Source organism: Embiotoca jacksoni, unplaced genomic scaffold, assembly GCF_022577435.1.
Source record: "Embiotoca jacksoni isolate LCO1_2020_lvr unplaced genomic scaffold, fEmbJac1.0.p SCAF_3, whole genome shotgun sequence".
Taxonomy (NCBI): domain Eukaryota; kingdom Metazoa; phylum Chordata; class Actinopteri; family Embiotocidae; genus Embiotoca; species Embiotoca jacksoni.
The window spans coordinates 14,919,185-14,935,125 of NW_027185381.1; the positions used below are offsets into that span (position 1 = coordinate 14,919,185).

Consider the following 15,941-nt stretch of genomic DNA (forward strand, 5'->3'; position numbering starts at 1 on the left):
TACAGTGCTGTAAAACATCATGTGTACATACATATGTTTACCATGTTGTCCCAGCAAAAGCACTGTTAGCCTTTGAACTCTAGCAACTTCTAAAGTATGGCTTACTCTTGTAAAGAGATTACAGTTTGCAGATATCTATAAGCTCTGCCTGCCCCGGGTTCAACTGAATTAGTATTGCAACAGAAAGAAAGGGCCTCTCTGTGTTAGTATCTTTATTTTCCATGCTCTTCTGTTTACTCAGCGGTGGGCTAACCCTTCTATCTAACCTTTTCACTGTTTTCCACTTGCACCAACACTGCCACTGACAGAAAGAAGTGCATGACCCCTGTGCCGTGTTCAAAGCATTCATGTACAGTGCGTAAACCAATTTTTCAGATTGGCCTGAAAGTGCTGCATGCACCGTACTGTCATCTATTGCATTTGCATATAACTGATTGAATTACAACACAGAGATAGAATAAAGATAAATGCCTCTCGTGTGGAGACCTGTCTTTCAAAGTTAGGGAGTGATTTGTATATGTGGCCTAAGGACTGGATTAGGAATGATATGTTGGCTGTGCTATTACTGGATACTGTCAGCGTACGTGAATCCTGTTATCAGGTCCTTAATAATCTCTTTGGTCCTCTTTGGTTTTGTGTTGGGCACTGCCTGTATGGCCATTAAAAAAGAGCTCGAGATTACCGCTGTGATAACTTCTTAATTCAGTATCATTAATCAAAGCAACCTGCCTTTATCTTCCACGAGTTGAAACTCTGATGTGTGTGCGTCTTTGTTTTGATTTTAGGCAAGTGTGTGAAGGTCCAGAGGAAGCAGGGTCTGGTATCAGGCTCAGATAGCAGCAACAAGCACTCCCCCAGCAACAAGAGGAGCCTGGCTCCGAGCCCTGTGGCACACAGACCCTTGAGGGATCGCATCATTCATCTCCTGGCCTTAAAGCCCTACAGGAAACCTGAGCTTCTACTGTGGCTAGAGAGGGAGCGGGCCACTCCAAAGGACAAGGCTGACCTGACCTCAGTGCTGGATGAGGTGAGATATCTGGTACATTGCTATGTAAACGCATTGCTAACTAATCATGAATGTCATCAGATGCAACAAAGTAATAGATTAAAGGGTACAAAAATACAAATTTAGCTGCTTTTTGACATTAGGTCAAAAACTTAAACATAATTTAGTCCTTTACTTGCAAATAACTAGTTCATTGCTACTAGTGATCAGCCTCGTGCAGTGCAGCTAAAAACTCCGCTCTAAAAAGGTGATGTGAGCTGAGCTTATTTCAGACATATTTCCTGTGTTCACAGCATTTGAATGTCCCACTGCAATCATCAAGTGGAGACTCTGCCGCCGCTGGTAGCTGTAATTAGGGCTGTGCTTTAATTATCTTTGCAAGAGAAGATTGTGTTTTGACAGGAGAGGGGTGGGGTGCCTCCAGCTGGGATCTGACTGCTCTCAGAATTGAAAGTGGTTGGTTTGGGTAGATTTGTATCAGCGAGATTAGGCTGCATGGGAGCAAAAAGGTCTTATGTAGGTCTTGTTATATTTTAATAAAGGTGCTGTTACAGCATCGGTGCCTTCACAGTTTCAGCTGGCCTCTTTTCCTCTTCTTTCCCCTATGTATGAATTTAGTAACATTCAGGGTTGTTGTTTTTTTTCAGGTTGGTAAACTGAATCCTAAAGATCACAGTTTCTCCCTGAAGGATGAGCTCTACAGACATGTCCAGAAAGACTGGCCTGCATATCTGGAGGAAGAGAAGCAACTAGTCCATAGGCTCCTGATCAGGTAAGAATTATGTTAGCTATAATATACAGAAAATCTTTTGTTTTTTGTTCCATTGAGAGACTTAAAAATATAAAACCAAATGTTTTTCCTGTTTACTTTTTTAAAGCAATAGTTAAAAGCAACATAATGGGAAATACGCTTATTCCCTTCGTTGCTGTGAGCAAAAGGAAAAGATTGATACTCTTATGTTTATGCCTTTGTTTAAATATAAACCCACAACAAACAACTGATTAGTTTTGCTTTGCATAAAGACTGGAAACAGAGTTTAAACGGCAAGCCTAGCTCTGACTAAAGATAAAAGCTACCAGAAACTCTAAAGCTCAGAATTTAGCATGCTATACCGTATTTATTTCTTCCATACAAAAACAGAGTTTCAGAGGTGGTGATAGGAGGTTGTGTTAAACTAATCACCTGCTGGCCTGATATTTGTGGCACAGACATGAGAGTGGTGTCCATGTTTTCATGTAACTCTCAGCAAGAAAGCAATTAAGCCTATTTCCTAAACTGTCAAATGATTGCCTTTAAGTTCTTTTAGACTTTTAGAGACCTCTTCGGGCAGATGATGCAGAGAACACTAAAGGTTGGATGCTTTGTGACAGTGCTGGCATTAATATAAAAAGGCAAATGAATTAATGTAGAAGTCTGCTGTGATCATTTTGAAAGGGGAGCTTCTAAATGACTACTTCTGTGCACTGATGAATCTCTTAATGGACACATCAAAGCAGAGGAAAATATTCCCTGCACCGTGTTGCCAAATGGTATTAGCATGGAAGGTTCAGAGGCACACGGCTGAGCTTTTCAGTGTGAGCTTCCTCCCCTCATACGTTTCCTCTGCCTGCCAGTAAACATGCGGGCCATGTGGTTCACAAGCATTTTGGAAAAAGTACAAGTCCTGTTGGCTGATTCCACAACCCCCTCGGTTCACCACCCCTGCTAAGTGTAAAAAAGTATACAATTGCTGCCATCAAAGTGTTTATCAAGTGAGATCAAACTGTGACAGCCTGAAAAAGCTTTAAGATTTCTTCCCTCTAGTTTTTTTCAATTGTTGTTCTTATTAAAACTTTCTTACTCCTGTCATTTACTAACTTATGTTAATGTTTAATGGTTCTAACTTCCACTTTCACTCACACTGACCATATGATTATGAGAGCTGCATGAATCCAAAGAGGGGAGTGACTTCTTGTAGTGGATTCTGTTTGAGGAAGGGGCTGTAGGAAGCAGATTACCAGGAAAGTTAAATCTGCAGCTATTGTTCTTACCACAGGACTGTATTCAGTCTTTATGGCTGCCTCCTTTAAGATTGTATCATCAGAGACACAAAATAAAACATGCCTCAGCAACAGCTTTGATAAAATAAAAAAAAAGATTGACGGTTTTGTAATGTCAATGATTATTTCCTCTGTGAAAAGGCTGCCACCTCCTGTCTTTCCTCTAGAAGCCATGTCATGTTAAATGATAATTGCTCATCCACTTGCTCATAACTCTACCAAAACCTCCACACTGTCTCTTCCTGTTTAGTTTTACAGGCCATTTACCTTGCTGTTACTGTCCAACTGAAGGTACTGTTTTCTTAATCTTTCCTCAGGAAACTTCAGCCACTCCACGGTAGCCAATTGAAGAGTCCCCAGTCCAACCATTCATTCCACAAAACTCCTGGGGACTCTCCATCACAGCTCAGTCCTGCCAAGAATCTCTCAGTGGTAATTATTCACCTTGAATCAATTTTATTTTCCCCCCACTTCTTCTTTCTTATTAGACTGAGAATAGATCGGGTACTACTTCTTTTCCTCTGTTACTCTGATGCCTGTTATATCCTTGTGTAATTACATAAGTAGTTTGAGACTATATACAGCACTGACTGGAATTAAAGGACTAGTTTGACAATGTTTGAAATATGCATATTTGCGTTCTTGCCCAGATCAAGATGCAAAGATTGACACCACTCTCATGTCTTGAATGGTAAATGTGTAGTTGGATCCGATAGATTAGCACGTTATGTGCCAGATTCCTTCTTGCCAAGGAATGTTTGTCAACAAACAGAATCCACCAAATTACTGTTCTTGGCCAAGAAATCATCCGACAACACATAAGCAAACCTCACCCCCTGCACACACACACACACCCTCCCCCCACCTACCCATGAAGCAGTGGATCTACATTTACTCACTTAAAGATAAACCAATAAGCCATAGTGAGTTAATTAGTGCAATTAAGATGTCCTCGTAGGATGAACTAACTCAACCTATGAGGGCATCTTCATTTGTGTTTTTTGCTTAGTTAACTGATGCTGGCTGTAGGTTTATACTAGATGCAATCTAAAAGTCCAGACTTTGCATATGACAGTCAAAAACCATACCTGATTCAAATCTGGTTGTCACCCCCTTCAAATTAGTCTCCGTTCTGTTAGCGTGTCAAGCACCACCTGCTATTTGATTTGGATCTGCTCCACAGTGTCAAAAGGTTCTTCCTTAGGCTTAAATAGAAAGAAATCCCAGGGAGCTAAATCCGGAGAGTAAGGGTGATAGGGAGCAATGATTTATTTTTTTTGCTTGCAGGTGAGAAACTTGTGCGTTTTCAACCCAAGTTCTATTTCCCAGTTCATGTTGTTGGCACCAATTTTTTTCCTCAGACGTCTCAGAACATCACAATCTGTATTGACAGTCTGACCTTGGGGGACGAAGTCAGGGTGCACTACTGAGTGATTGTCAAAGAAAATAACCAGCATATTTTTGGTTGCACTCCTGACCTAATGCACCTTCTTCAGTTTTGGACAGTGACGTTCTGCCCGTCTTGAAACATGAATGCCACTCAAAACACTTCGCTCAGTCATCGCTTTATTGCAGAAGGCTATCTGAACTATTTCAATGGTCTCCGTTGGCGATTTCTCGAGTTTGACACAAACTTTGATGTGCGCTCTCCGCTCAAGTCTCAGGTCCATTGTGAAAAGGCAAATGTGCACATAACAGTGGTCACAAAAACACATTTAACATAGTTGTCGATGCGGATCAAGCGACGTATCTTGGAATGCTTGCTAAGGAAAGTTATTGCTTCCCGCTGTTTCATGCTCATTTGAGCACAACAGAAACAATCTTGGACCTTTTTGATTGCACCCCGTATTTAAGAGTTGTAAATCATCAGATGTAACTCTCAACAATAAAGTGAATGTAAAACTATTCCTTTTAAGTAAAAAGAATATTTTTGCACATACTATGGACAAATTTCATTTCTCTCACTGTGTTCTCTTTTGTCCTCTAGAAACGTCCATTGGCATTGGACCCATCCAACATTCAAACACCCAAAAAACAGAGGCTGTTAGACCAGTGTCTGCCTCTGCGGTCGCCCTCTCACGCAGACTGTGGCACCAATGGGTCTCGTAGCTCTTCTAGTCATGGAAATTCTAGTGTACAGATTAAAATGGAGTTCGACAAAACCAACAATCATCTTCAGAGCAGCCCAAATGGCCTGTACTCGCCACACAAACTCAGCCGGCCATCTGCTATTCCCAAATTGGAGAGGACAGAACCGACTCCGACTACACCAAGCCCCAAGCCCCCACACAAGGACACCTCCAATTGCACTGACCAACAGTTCAACAGTGGCCAACATAAAAAGAAAAGGTCCAAAAAACACAAAGACAAGGAACGAGAACGCCTAAAACCAGACTGGATAGAGACAAGTCCAGACCTGAAGCAGAACCAAGGAAATCTCAAAGGTAAAATGGCAATAAAACTATAAAATGTTCTTCTCTCGTCAAGGTTTTTTCACACTTCATGTATCCTATTGTGCTGTCATGAATCAGTTTTTATTATGTGTATGCCATGGAAATGATCAGCTTTTATTCAGCAAAAATATTTTTTTAAAAATCCTCAAAGTTTGGTTAAAGAGTTTTCAGGGAGCCCACAAAGAGCAATTCATATATTTTCATATGAGAGAGCAGTTCGGACTCAAACACTATTGCCTTGTAGTCTGTTGATGATTGACTGGGGAACAGCTGGGTGACCTATGGTCGAACGAGTCAGCAGGCAGCATTGCCTCCTACTTTGGGCCGCTGACGTCACTGCTTGCCTTGGATCAGTTCACTTATCGGAGACAGTGATAAATGATTCAATCAGCCTTGATGTGATGGCCACAGTATCACATTTGCATTGATAGATTGCTTTAACCTTTTTTCAATTTGTGTGTTTTTCCTATCTACAGAGGGAGAGAAAACACCTGTTAGTCGAACCACAGCAGAGGAACTGCCAGACTATTTAATGTAAGATTAAATAACGTTTTATATCCCTGGTTGTTTTTTATGTTTTATTCCCAGATTCAGAAAAGATTTATGATTAAAGAGTGAAATCCAAATAATTGTTTCTGCATCAACAGTTCAGATTTGTCATTGTTGATATAATCTCTCATTGACGAGTTTAGATTTCAGAGTCTAACCCACTGTTGTTGAGACAAGAAACCAGTGTGTCTCTGAAGGCTTAGTTTCAGCTTCAAAACATTCATATAAATAGAGGGAAGTAAAAAAAGAGTCTAAATAAGCTGTCACAAAGCTTCACTGAGAATTACTTTGAAAACAAATGATCTTATGTCTGACATTTATACATCTGGTTAACACATCATGCTGTGAAATCAGTGACGTGTCAAGCCTCTCAATCCCCCAATGTGCAGTGCCATCTACTGGAAGGACTTGGAAAGAATTTCAAAAGATCCCTTCTGCTTTTAAAGAATAGCTTTTAAAACATTGTTTTCTTTTTCTTTTAGAAAATACAGCATGATAGCAGTGCTGGAGCAGCGTCAGAAGTATAATGACGACTTCTGTGCAGAGTACGATGAATATAGAGCTCTTCATGACCGGATTGGGGCGATCACAGAGATGTTTGTTCAGTTGGGCTCAAAGATCAACACTCTTTCCCCGGGAACGCAAGAGTACAAGGTACTGTCTGAACTCGGAGTTGAAAATAGCCGCTCCGTTTCTAGTTAAACACCAAGCAGAACACAGATCAGATACATGGCGCGCTAACACTTTTTTTCTTTTTTCTTTTTTTAGCTCATGGAGGACCAAATACTACAGAAGTATCGAAAGTATAAGAAAGTAAGAGTTATTTCTATTTCAGTGCATTTAATGTAACACTTTCACTATCCATTGGTCCAACTCAGATGAGCATATTCAAGTGGCACATAAAAGAAGATTTAAAGAAGGTTGAAACAATGAATTTACAACAAACTTGTGTAGTTAAGAGTGAATAATGAATCGAATTTGAAACAGTAATGCAAACCTCCCAGAAAAAAAACAAAAGTTAATGGGAGGAATATAAAAATGTTTTTGCACGAGGTCCATCATGTTGATTTTTATACATGTTGCTGAAAGCTCACTGATGCGTCTTTTCTTTTCTTTTCTCCTCAGAAGTTTCCTGGGTATCGGGAAGAGAAGAAACGGTGCGAGTACCTCCATAAGAAACTGTCACATATCAAAGGCCTGATCACAGCTTATGACCGAGACCAGGAACTCTGTTAGTTGCCCTCTGCCCTCAGCAGGGTGTAATACGACTGGACCAAAAGACTCAAACTGGCCCCAAAAAAAAGACTGCCCAGCTGAGACTGCCCAGCTGAGTCGCTGAGACACTATTCACTTTACTCCTCAGAGTGTTCACGGAATCGAGGAGCAAGGTTCTTATCAAAAGTGGGCTGAGACCACCGACTCGTGATCAAATGTTACCCTTTAATGCCATGGTTTTCAGCTGCGATTATAGCTGGAAAGGCTGGATTCTGTTCTGCTGTAAAATGGTCAGATGACGCGGTGAAAGCCGACAGATGTGATCATTTCTGCCTGGTTGCATTTTTATTATATTCTTTATCTTGCCAGAACTAAAAAGTGTTGACTTTTTAAGTATTAAAGTGATGGTACAATCAATCGTAGGGTTAAACAAATGCTACTCAAGTCTTAATATTTAAATACAGAGAAATTTGTTTATTTGCTTTTTGCTGATAGGAAGTCAAATGATGACATAAGACATTCAATCTCATCAATAAGTCATTACTTCCAATTAGAAGATCACAGATTGACATTAATATGGCGTAACAAAATTTGTCATCCGTACAGACCTATATTTCAGGAGCACTAAGTTACAAAAGTTTACCCTGATATAGATCTCTTTAAATATGATATAATATGCAGCGTTATTTCAAAATGCGCAACATTTTGTTTTAAATAGTTATTTATGGTTGGGACCAGTTTCTTTGGGCTTTTATCCGAAAGAAATGTATCATGTAGCTTTCTGCTAACGTCCTGTTTAATTTCTGAGGAATGTTGCAATGCCACAAAACAACTCCTCGCAGTACTATAACACTGGATTCAACAGAGTGCTTGTGCACAATCAGTGTCAATTTCACCCACACGTAGCCTCCAGTACCATGAACTGCCTTTTTATTATGTCATGAAAAACACATTATCAACTCACACATCTCTCAACTCTTTTGGTTACAGGTCTACTGGTACATACAGTAACCATGCTGTGTTTACGCTGTAGATGATTCATTTCAAGTTGCTTTATGATGCAAGGTTTTTCACTCTCCCTGAATTTATTTTAAGTCTTATGGGGCATTTACTTTGGTAATCAACCTAGTTAACACCTTTTTATTTACTGTGATTTTACTTTGAAGTCTTGAGGATGTTTCATGTGGGATTGAAAAACAATGATTCACTTCAACGAGTGTTACATTTTGATGTTATTCTGCTGAATGTGACAGAGATGCCTTTAACTAATTGGACCGTGTAAGTTTTAGCCCCACAAGGAAAGTGTGGGGAGGATGACACTGTGGGTCGCTCTACTCAGTTCAAACCGCTTTGGTTCGTTTGGGTGCAAGGAGCAGGCTGACCTCTGGGAGCTGCTAGCCAGGGTTATAGACTCATTATAGAATTATTTGTACTAAGACAAGTACATCCGATTAACCACAACCTGTAATTGTATTTCTCCTTAATTAGCTGTGGCCTAAAGTATCATTAGTGATCCGATTTCTGTGTTCTCTAAACATTTGCGTCAATGTACTCACAACTATTGTCTTAATGATGGCTTACACTGAGAGAATGAAGCTAATATTTGCCTTGACATGTGCTGTGTGTCAGACATTTCCTTGATTCTGGTATCCCTGTTCTAAAGTGTTCTTGGCTCCACCTGCACAGTTCAAAGTGTTCTCAGATTATTTCTGTAAATGTCTTTTAGTTCAAAGTTCAGTTACTGGATATAGTTGTTGTGCAGCAGTTGTCTGATCTGTGTTGTTGTTTTTTTTCCCATGTGTGTCTTAATATGTTTCTGTTTTAACTTCATTTACTGTCTCATTATCTGTCAGATAATCATGAACTGTTCGGGAATTTAATTCTTCACAAATCCTATCAAGCACCACTATCAAAAGAGAGAATCTTTGCAGAAGTTTTTACAAAACAATGCGCTTTGCTGCTCTTGATTTCTCAGTGCAAATACGCAATGGATTTACTGTCAAATATTTAGCAGCTCTATTGCAATCAAATGAACTTTTTTTTCACTTTCAATTCCCTGGTATGTTTGAAGGTTTTGAGATTAGCAACCATTGCTCTATTTTGGCACATATGACAGTTTCCAAGAAAGGAATATTTAATATAATAATTGTAAGGCCAGGAAGCGTTTGCCAGTTCTGAGCATTACATATTATAATAGCTAAAAAGGCTGGATTCTTGAAGCTTCAGTACACCTGAATGTTTTCATTCTTCTGCCAGTTTAACATCCTCTCAGGACCTCCTATGATTCTTTTGTTGAACTTAACAAATGTGCTATCCTTTGCACACATGCAATTTGAGAAAATCTTATCAGTCGAAAAGAGTGCTCAAGTAAACACCTGTGTGTTTTGCTCTGGTACTGAAAATAAAGAGTTCATGGCTTAGTTGTTAAAAAAAAAAAAAAAAAGGCAAGAGCAAATGGCCTCTTAAAGTACACAAAACAATTTATTTGTATTCTGCAAAATTATTTTTTATTCAAAACAGAAAGGTACTGAAACATTTCTGATCATCATTAACGATGGCAGGACAGAACACCACTCAGAGCACGAGACCTTATACATAATAATTTACAAAACTATTTCAAGTAAGGGCTTCCCATTTACCACTAAAATAATGTTGATCAATTGTCTAATAATGTGATCAAACAAACTGTATCTTGGGTGACACTCTGTGCAAAATATCAGACTAATCGTAGTATGATCGCCAATTGTGTAAATGTGTTTTTGGGGAAACCACACCCTTGATGAGGTTAATTGTAATGTTTTTTACTTTTGCAGAAGCTAACTACTGAAGGTGCCTTTTCATTCAGAAAGCAGAGTGATTCTGCATTGAACCAACATTGGTATTCTGGAAAACAAACTTGGGCCAGCAGTATTTCCACATCTGTAGTTTAACACTGTTGCCACTTTTCAAAGTGCTTTCTCCGTCATGTTTTGATTGAATTTATCTCTGATGCCTTTTCAAATGCCTGAACAGCATTGGCACTGACGAAAATTTAATTATAGATTTCCAATTATGAAAATTTGGCCCTGCCAAATCGAGGGTTTCCCAGGAAACCAATTAAAATCCAGTGGATTCTGTTTTAATTTCAATTTCCAGCCCAACAAACTGTTTCCACATATTTTACGTAGGGGTTCTTAATTGGTTTGTTGATACTGGAAAAGCATCACATCAAACATTTTGCCTACTTTAAATTGCTACATTTGATCTTCCTAGGAGAACAAATTTCTTTTATTTATTGCTTTGTCTGTTCGGTCTTTTATGGGATTAATTTTCACAGCGTATGTTGATTCTTATCACAGCAAAACTTAAGGTATGGTGAAAGGGAAGTGCATTATATTTTTGCAATTTTGATTTTGGATGCTTTATCATGTCATCATGTCGAGAAAAGATTTCCCCCCAAAAAAAGAAAAAAAAGTGTATTGTTGTCTCAGTGAAATTGAAAAATAAAACTCTTTTCAATTCAACAAGGTGCCATGTTTCCCCAAGAGGGCAGTGTTACTCTATTTCTGAGCTGATCCATTGACATTTGTTAATACTCCAGACAGTTAATAAATCATTGTTAACATTATAAAAAATACAAAACGTAAGCACAATTTTCACTCACTTTTATGTTTATTATATTATGTAGTATTAGCCTGTCAATCCACTGGGATAGTGAGAATATTCAGTCATTTAAGATGGATGGCACTACTACAAATGATAATAAACGCACGCATACCCTTAAAGGACCAAACTTCTTCAATTTACTGGAGAAAGTTTATAACACAAACAAAAACTTTAAAGATCAAACACAAGCATTTAATCGGAAGAAAATATATTAAGACTCTAACATTATTTAGGGTGTTTTTGCTCTTTGAAATATTAACATGATCAACATAGTTTTTCCATTCCGAATAGTTTTTTTTGACTTTTTAGAAAAAACCTTGTTTTTCCTTTCTGATGGCACATTTGGCTGTGAAGGAGCTTATTCAATACTTGGATTGGCGAAAGTTTCAACATCATTTTATCACAGAAAAGAGGCCAGAAAAAGACATTGGACCTAAAAGTGACAACCACCACCCAGATGAACACTACTTTTTCAAAAGCAGGTGCAAAAGTCTGCATCATTGAGGAGCCCTTATTTTGCAATTATAGTTATTATAAAACTGCTGGTGTCGCATGTGGTGTTGTAGAAGACAGGAATGCGAAAAGCTCGAGCCCTGGATCTTCTAAATTAGAAAACATATACAGTAACTGTATCAACTTGATTTGCTACCTTTTGAACCAGTGTTTAAAACTTGATCAAAATCAGAAATTTGCAAGCCCTTAAATTATTGCCGACTTCCGTTTCAGCTGCCGATACATGACACTGAATCCTTTTCTGTCATGATACCCGTCATGATTAACCTTTTCATTAGCAGTTAGTCAGCAAGTTCACGTCCACGCTTGTTATCATGGTTTGATTCTTAATGTGGGCTGCGCAAGGGTTAAAATCCCGATCACGGAGGATATCAGACCACAAAATCCAACCACTCCTGCATTTGGCTGATATATACCCAGCCTGTCTAGGGGAATGAAGAGATCACAAATGTTTTTCACAGTATCCAAGGCAATAGCCGGATGCGATTTTAAGGTTTCTAAAAGCAGAAAGAAAAAAGCATCCAACTGAGGAATGACAACTTCAGCTACCTCTGGACTTTCATTGAGATGCTGATTCATTTTCTGTTTGAAGCGCTTATCATTTGCTCTCTGTACCATCAACTGGACAACTCCATAAAGGTCTCTGGTCAGATTCATAACCAACGAGAAGAAGTAATAGCGAGAGGCATTTAAGCTCCAGCGTTCCTTGTCGATATCGTGGATAAGGCCGACACTTCTGGCCCAAAGTACATTGTCACAGATAAAGTAGAGGGCGCGGTTGACGTTGGACACAGTGAGGCACAGGCACAGCACTCGGTCAGAGAGTTGCATGGTTCGCTTAGCAGCCTCAATGGAATTTGCAGTGTTTCCCAGCCTGAACACTGACAAAGGAGGAAGAAATGAAAGGGAATTAGAACAGTAATCAATTTGATATGAAATGTAATGTCAAAATTTCAAACTTGCAGTCCACAAAGGACAGCAAAACACAGTTAAGCCACAATTAAACTAAACAACAATATCCTTGATCTTATCATATTTGCCATTGTGAGGGAAAGAGGTCAACCTCTCCATTCACACTATTCTGGCTTGAGCTCTTCATTTCATACTTGAAACTAGAAATCATGTTACAGGAAATCTTTCTTAAAATGTTTGGGGACATTAATGTTTCCTTTACTCACAGTTAACAAGCAATGTAAGCTAGGCATAAAAGGCACTAGAGCCGCACAGCTGCAGCTCTGAAGCGGAAAAGAGATAATTAAGTTGCATGCCAACAGTCTGGTTCTCTGTAGCTCAGCCTTGGCCTTGATGTAGCTCTACCGCAACTGCATTGGGAGGGGCAATGTCTTCCTGCCCGACCTTGCTCCAAGGCACAGCCACATTCCTCATTTTGATGTGAAGCTTGTGTCAAGTCAGTCTCTAAATATGTTTAATTCATATTGAAGCCACAAAGTGTCGAAGTTCAAAAAGTTTCAAAATCGATCCCAGATTCTTATGTCAGCCCATCAAAGAGTTGTCTGGACCAGGCAAAAAGTCTTCAGTGTTAAAGCAACAGTCCCTGCAGGACAATGCAGTCACTCTCACAGTGTCGATCTAAGCTCACAGTGGAGAAAAATTGACTCTACAATGACTTCAACAGAGCTACAGGCAGCCTTGTCCAAGCCCCTGGGCTTAAAAGGGACATGGATGCCAAAGATAATCACTGCACTTTTACAGAGCAGGAAGACATTTGATCTGATACCTTTTTTTGTAACATCCACAAACATGGGATATATATGCTTAACAAATGAGTACTCTTTGAAATAAATACAAATTTTGATTAGAGGACATTTTAATATTCGATATTGACTATTTCATTAACTCTAAAAGAGTACGCAAATAAAGCGGGTCATAGAAATATGTTGGCAGCAGGAGGTATGTGGGGTATTCCACACTATTTTATAGCAGAGGCTGACCATCTCCCTTGAAATAAAGATCATCTTTATAAACAGCAATACAAAGTGCTCATGAAATCCACATTAACCTTCAGTGTCGCCTTTAAAAAGTGAGCAGTGATGAGTTCATCCTGACCTTGTTTATGAGATATTGTATTCATAAATAAAATTAACAGTGAGGCAGGATTTTTAAGGGCAAAGAAAGAATTGCTGAAATTAAAAAGAACAAAAATTCTGACATTTCAAATAACAAACAACTAATGGGTAGATGAATACCTACATTAGATAAATTTAACAATTACTTGCAGCACAACGGCGAGTGGTTATTGAAGGAACTATTGAAGGAAAGTGGGGGTCAAATGTTTTGTTTAACATTTGACCCCCACTTTATCTGCTGGAGCTATTGAGAGACACCTTCACTTTTCCCCTTTACTTTACAGTTGTACTCACATTTTCGTCCAGCACTCATGGTGGTTTCCAGACTTTTAAGTTTAGCCACAAGGGCCTTTCTCTCCGAGTTGTTTCGGAGTAAATATACGGACAGTGCACATGCATACTGAGTGGCCCTGAAATAAATAAATCAAACAAAAACAATAAAAAGCAGACAGAGAGAAGGTAAAAAGTTGTGGTCCACCTTCAATTTAGCGTTTCTAACCGATGAAATAATCCGTCAGTAGTTACGAACAGGTCAAAAACTCGAAAAACAACTCACCTGAATAGACGGTCCTTTCCTTGGCTTTGACTTGTGAATTTTACGACGGCGTCCATAGTTAAAACAAACAAGAACAGTCTGTTCTAGTCAGCTGTTGCCAGTTCTCCTTCCTCGTTGAAAGGCGATGCAGTTAATGTGTTACTACCGTTTGGTAAAAGGTCGCCCTCTTGTCTTCTGTTAAACTAATGCTCTCTGCCGAGCAGATAATAGGAATTTTGAAACTTATGTATCGCGTTTACAATGAGCTAATTATCCGTGCGCTTCTGCCAATAGATGACAGTTTGAACTTACTTGTTTGACTACGGACAGTTTGGAAACGGACCAAGAGCCGGACAGATTTTAGAGACGGACCAGCGCGTTAGTGTTGGTTGCTATAGTAACCGTGGATCTTATTTCGTAGGACTCGCAGTTTTCTTAACAAAAAAACAAACAAACAAACAAACAAAATGTAAGTAACAGAAAGTACCATTGTCCAAATATGTTGAAAACAAGCAAAGAGTCGTATATATTTTACACAAAAAAAAAGTGAGTGTAAACTCACTATTGATGTCCACAGTTCCTACCTTACGGAAGCAAGACGTGTTTTTAATCAGCTGTACGTTATACACAAATGAAATAAACTTTTGCTTACTGTCTGTATATATATATAAAAAAAAAGAGTCGTGATATAAAACAAAGGGATACACGGAATGAAATTAGATCACTACATCACCCCGTTTATACGTGTGCAGTCACTTCCTGTTTTATTTTGGAATCCTCTTTCGTGTCCACTTCATTTCCTTCCATTCTTAAATTTCCCGCCGATTTTCGGAAGGCCCACATACACCTGTGTTTTGTTTTCCCGTCAGGTAGTTGTGTATATACAGGACCCTGTTCACCTACCTGAGTTCAGTCCTGTATGCACCTGTTTATTTACATTAGTTGTGTGGCTGATTTTGATGTTCCTCCTTTTTGGATTCTGCTGCTGCCCTGCATCTGATGTTTTTTGTTGGACTGCCACTTTTCTCTGGAGTAAAGCCCGTTTCACCCAGGACGCGTCTTAATGTCAGGTAAGAGCTGGGCTTTTGATGTGGGTCCTCCGCCTTTTTCACGGTTCACATGTGTTAAATGAACGTCAGAGAGTACCAATTCTGACCCGAGGTTCAAAGGTCATTTTATATATCTTAAATGTCACTTCCACTGCTGTCTACAGTGTTATCCTCCAATCAAACACTCGGAGAAACTGCTGTTGTCCCAACATCAAAATGTCATCCAGTTTGCTTGATCTGTCAGTTAACATAGTTGTTTTATGTTTTGTGCCTTAAACATTTGACTGCAAATAAGATCATGTTGACCTTTTTCTGCATTATAAACCCTGAAAATGAAAGACGAGTTGGGCAAAGTCAACACCAGAGGGCATTTGGAGACCTGTCCCCCTGAAGTGAAAATAGGTGAAACATTATGCCTATATAAAAATAAAAAATAAAAATCAGTACACATTTAGGTAAATGAATATAAACGGTTCCAATAAAATCAACCATAATTAAAGAATCTGTGACAAAATGCTATTATGACTGTGCAAATTGCAGAGTTCACTGTAAATAAACTCGTACATTAGCCTATGAGTAGTCATAACTGCATACTCTGTTATTATTTATTTCCTTTTTTTTAAAAAAAAAATTCAGTCCTAAGCTCCGTTATGTGCAATTGCGTTTTTATGTCTTGTGATTCTCCTATTGTGGCCTTTTACATTATTTGAACCTGAGTGTTCAATAAATTTGGTGGGTGATCTCATTGGAAAATTCTTACATCCTCCGTTCCTCAACATAGGGATGCTGAAGATTCTTGAATGATTTAACAATTCTATACATACCGTATATATTTCAGTACAAGGGGCA

The 15,941-nt window shown here is 38.9% G+C and overlaps 2 protein-coding genes across 2 annotated transcripts in view; one reads left to right on the forward strand and one right to left on the reverse strand.

The window, feature by feature from the left end:
• LOC138206075 (RNA polymerase II elongation factor ELL) overlaps positions 1-10,771 on the forward strand; it is a 26,687-nt gene extending 15,916 nt beyond the window's left edge. The window contains exons 5-12 of the mRNA XM_069162556.1: positions 786-1,027; positions 1,654-1,778; positions 3,364-3,478; positions 5,034-5,490; positions 5,976-6,033; positions 6,531-6,702; positions 6,817-6,861; positions 7,174-10,771. Of these exons, the coding sequence (XP_069018657.1) occupies positions 786-1,027; positions 1,654-1,778; positions 3,364-3,478; positions 5,034-5,490; positions 5,976-6,033; positions 6,531-6,702; positions 6,817-6,861; positions 7,174-7,284 (1,325 nt within the window). The 3' untranslated portion in view covers positions 7,285-10,771. The remainder of the gene's footprint in view (positions 1-785; positions 1,028-1,653; positions 1,779-3,363; positions 3,479-5,033; positions 5,491-5,975; positions 6,034-6,530; positions 6,703-6,816; positions 6,862-7,173) is intronic.
• Positions 10,756-14,328, reverse strand: pex11a (peroxisomal biogenesis factor 11 alpha). Its single transcript, XM_069162560.1, has 3 exons — positions 14,065-14,328; positions 13,803-13,918; positions 10,756-12,302 (listed from the first exon to the last, which is right to left on the reverse strand). Exons 1-3 carry the CDS (start codon positions 14,118-14,120, stop codon positions 11,734-11,736), a joined length of 741 nt encoding a protein of 246 aa, XP_069018661.1. The 5' UTR covers positions 14,121-14,328; the 3' UTR covers positions 10,756-11,733.
• Between the last annotated feature and the right edge of the window lie 1,613 nt (positions 14,329-15,941).

Bases quoted from the DNA above. Each gene is read 5' to 3' on its own strand.
- pex11a (XM_069162560.1), bottom strand. From the start codon at position 14,120: ATGGACGCCGTCGTAAAATTCACAAGTCAAAGCCAAGGAAAGGACCGT. The intron at 13,919-14,064 runs GTGAGTTGTTTT...TATTTATTTCAG, and splicing joins GGAAAGGACCGTCTATTCAG to GGCCACTCAGTATGCATGTG. The intron at 12,303-13,802 runs GTGAGTACAACT...CTCCTTTGTCAG, and splicing joins CATGAGTGCTGGACGAAAAT to TGTTCAGGCTGGGAAACACT.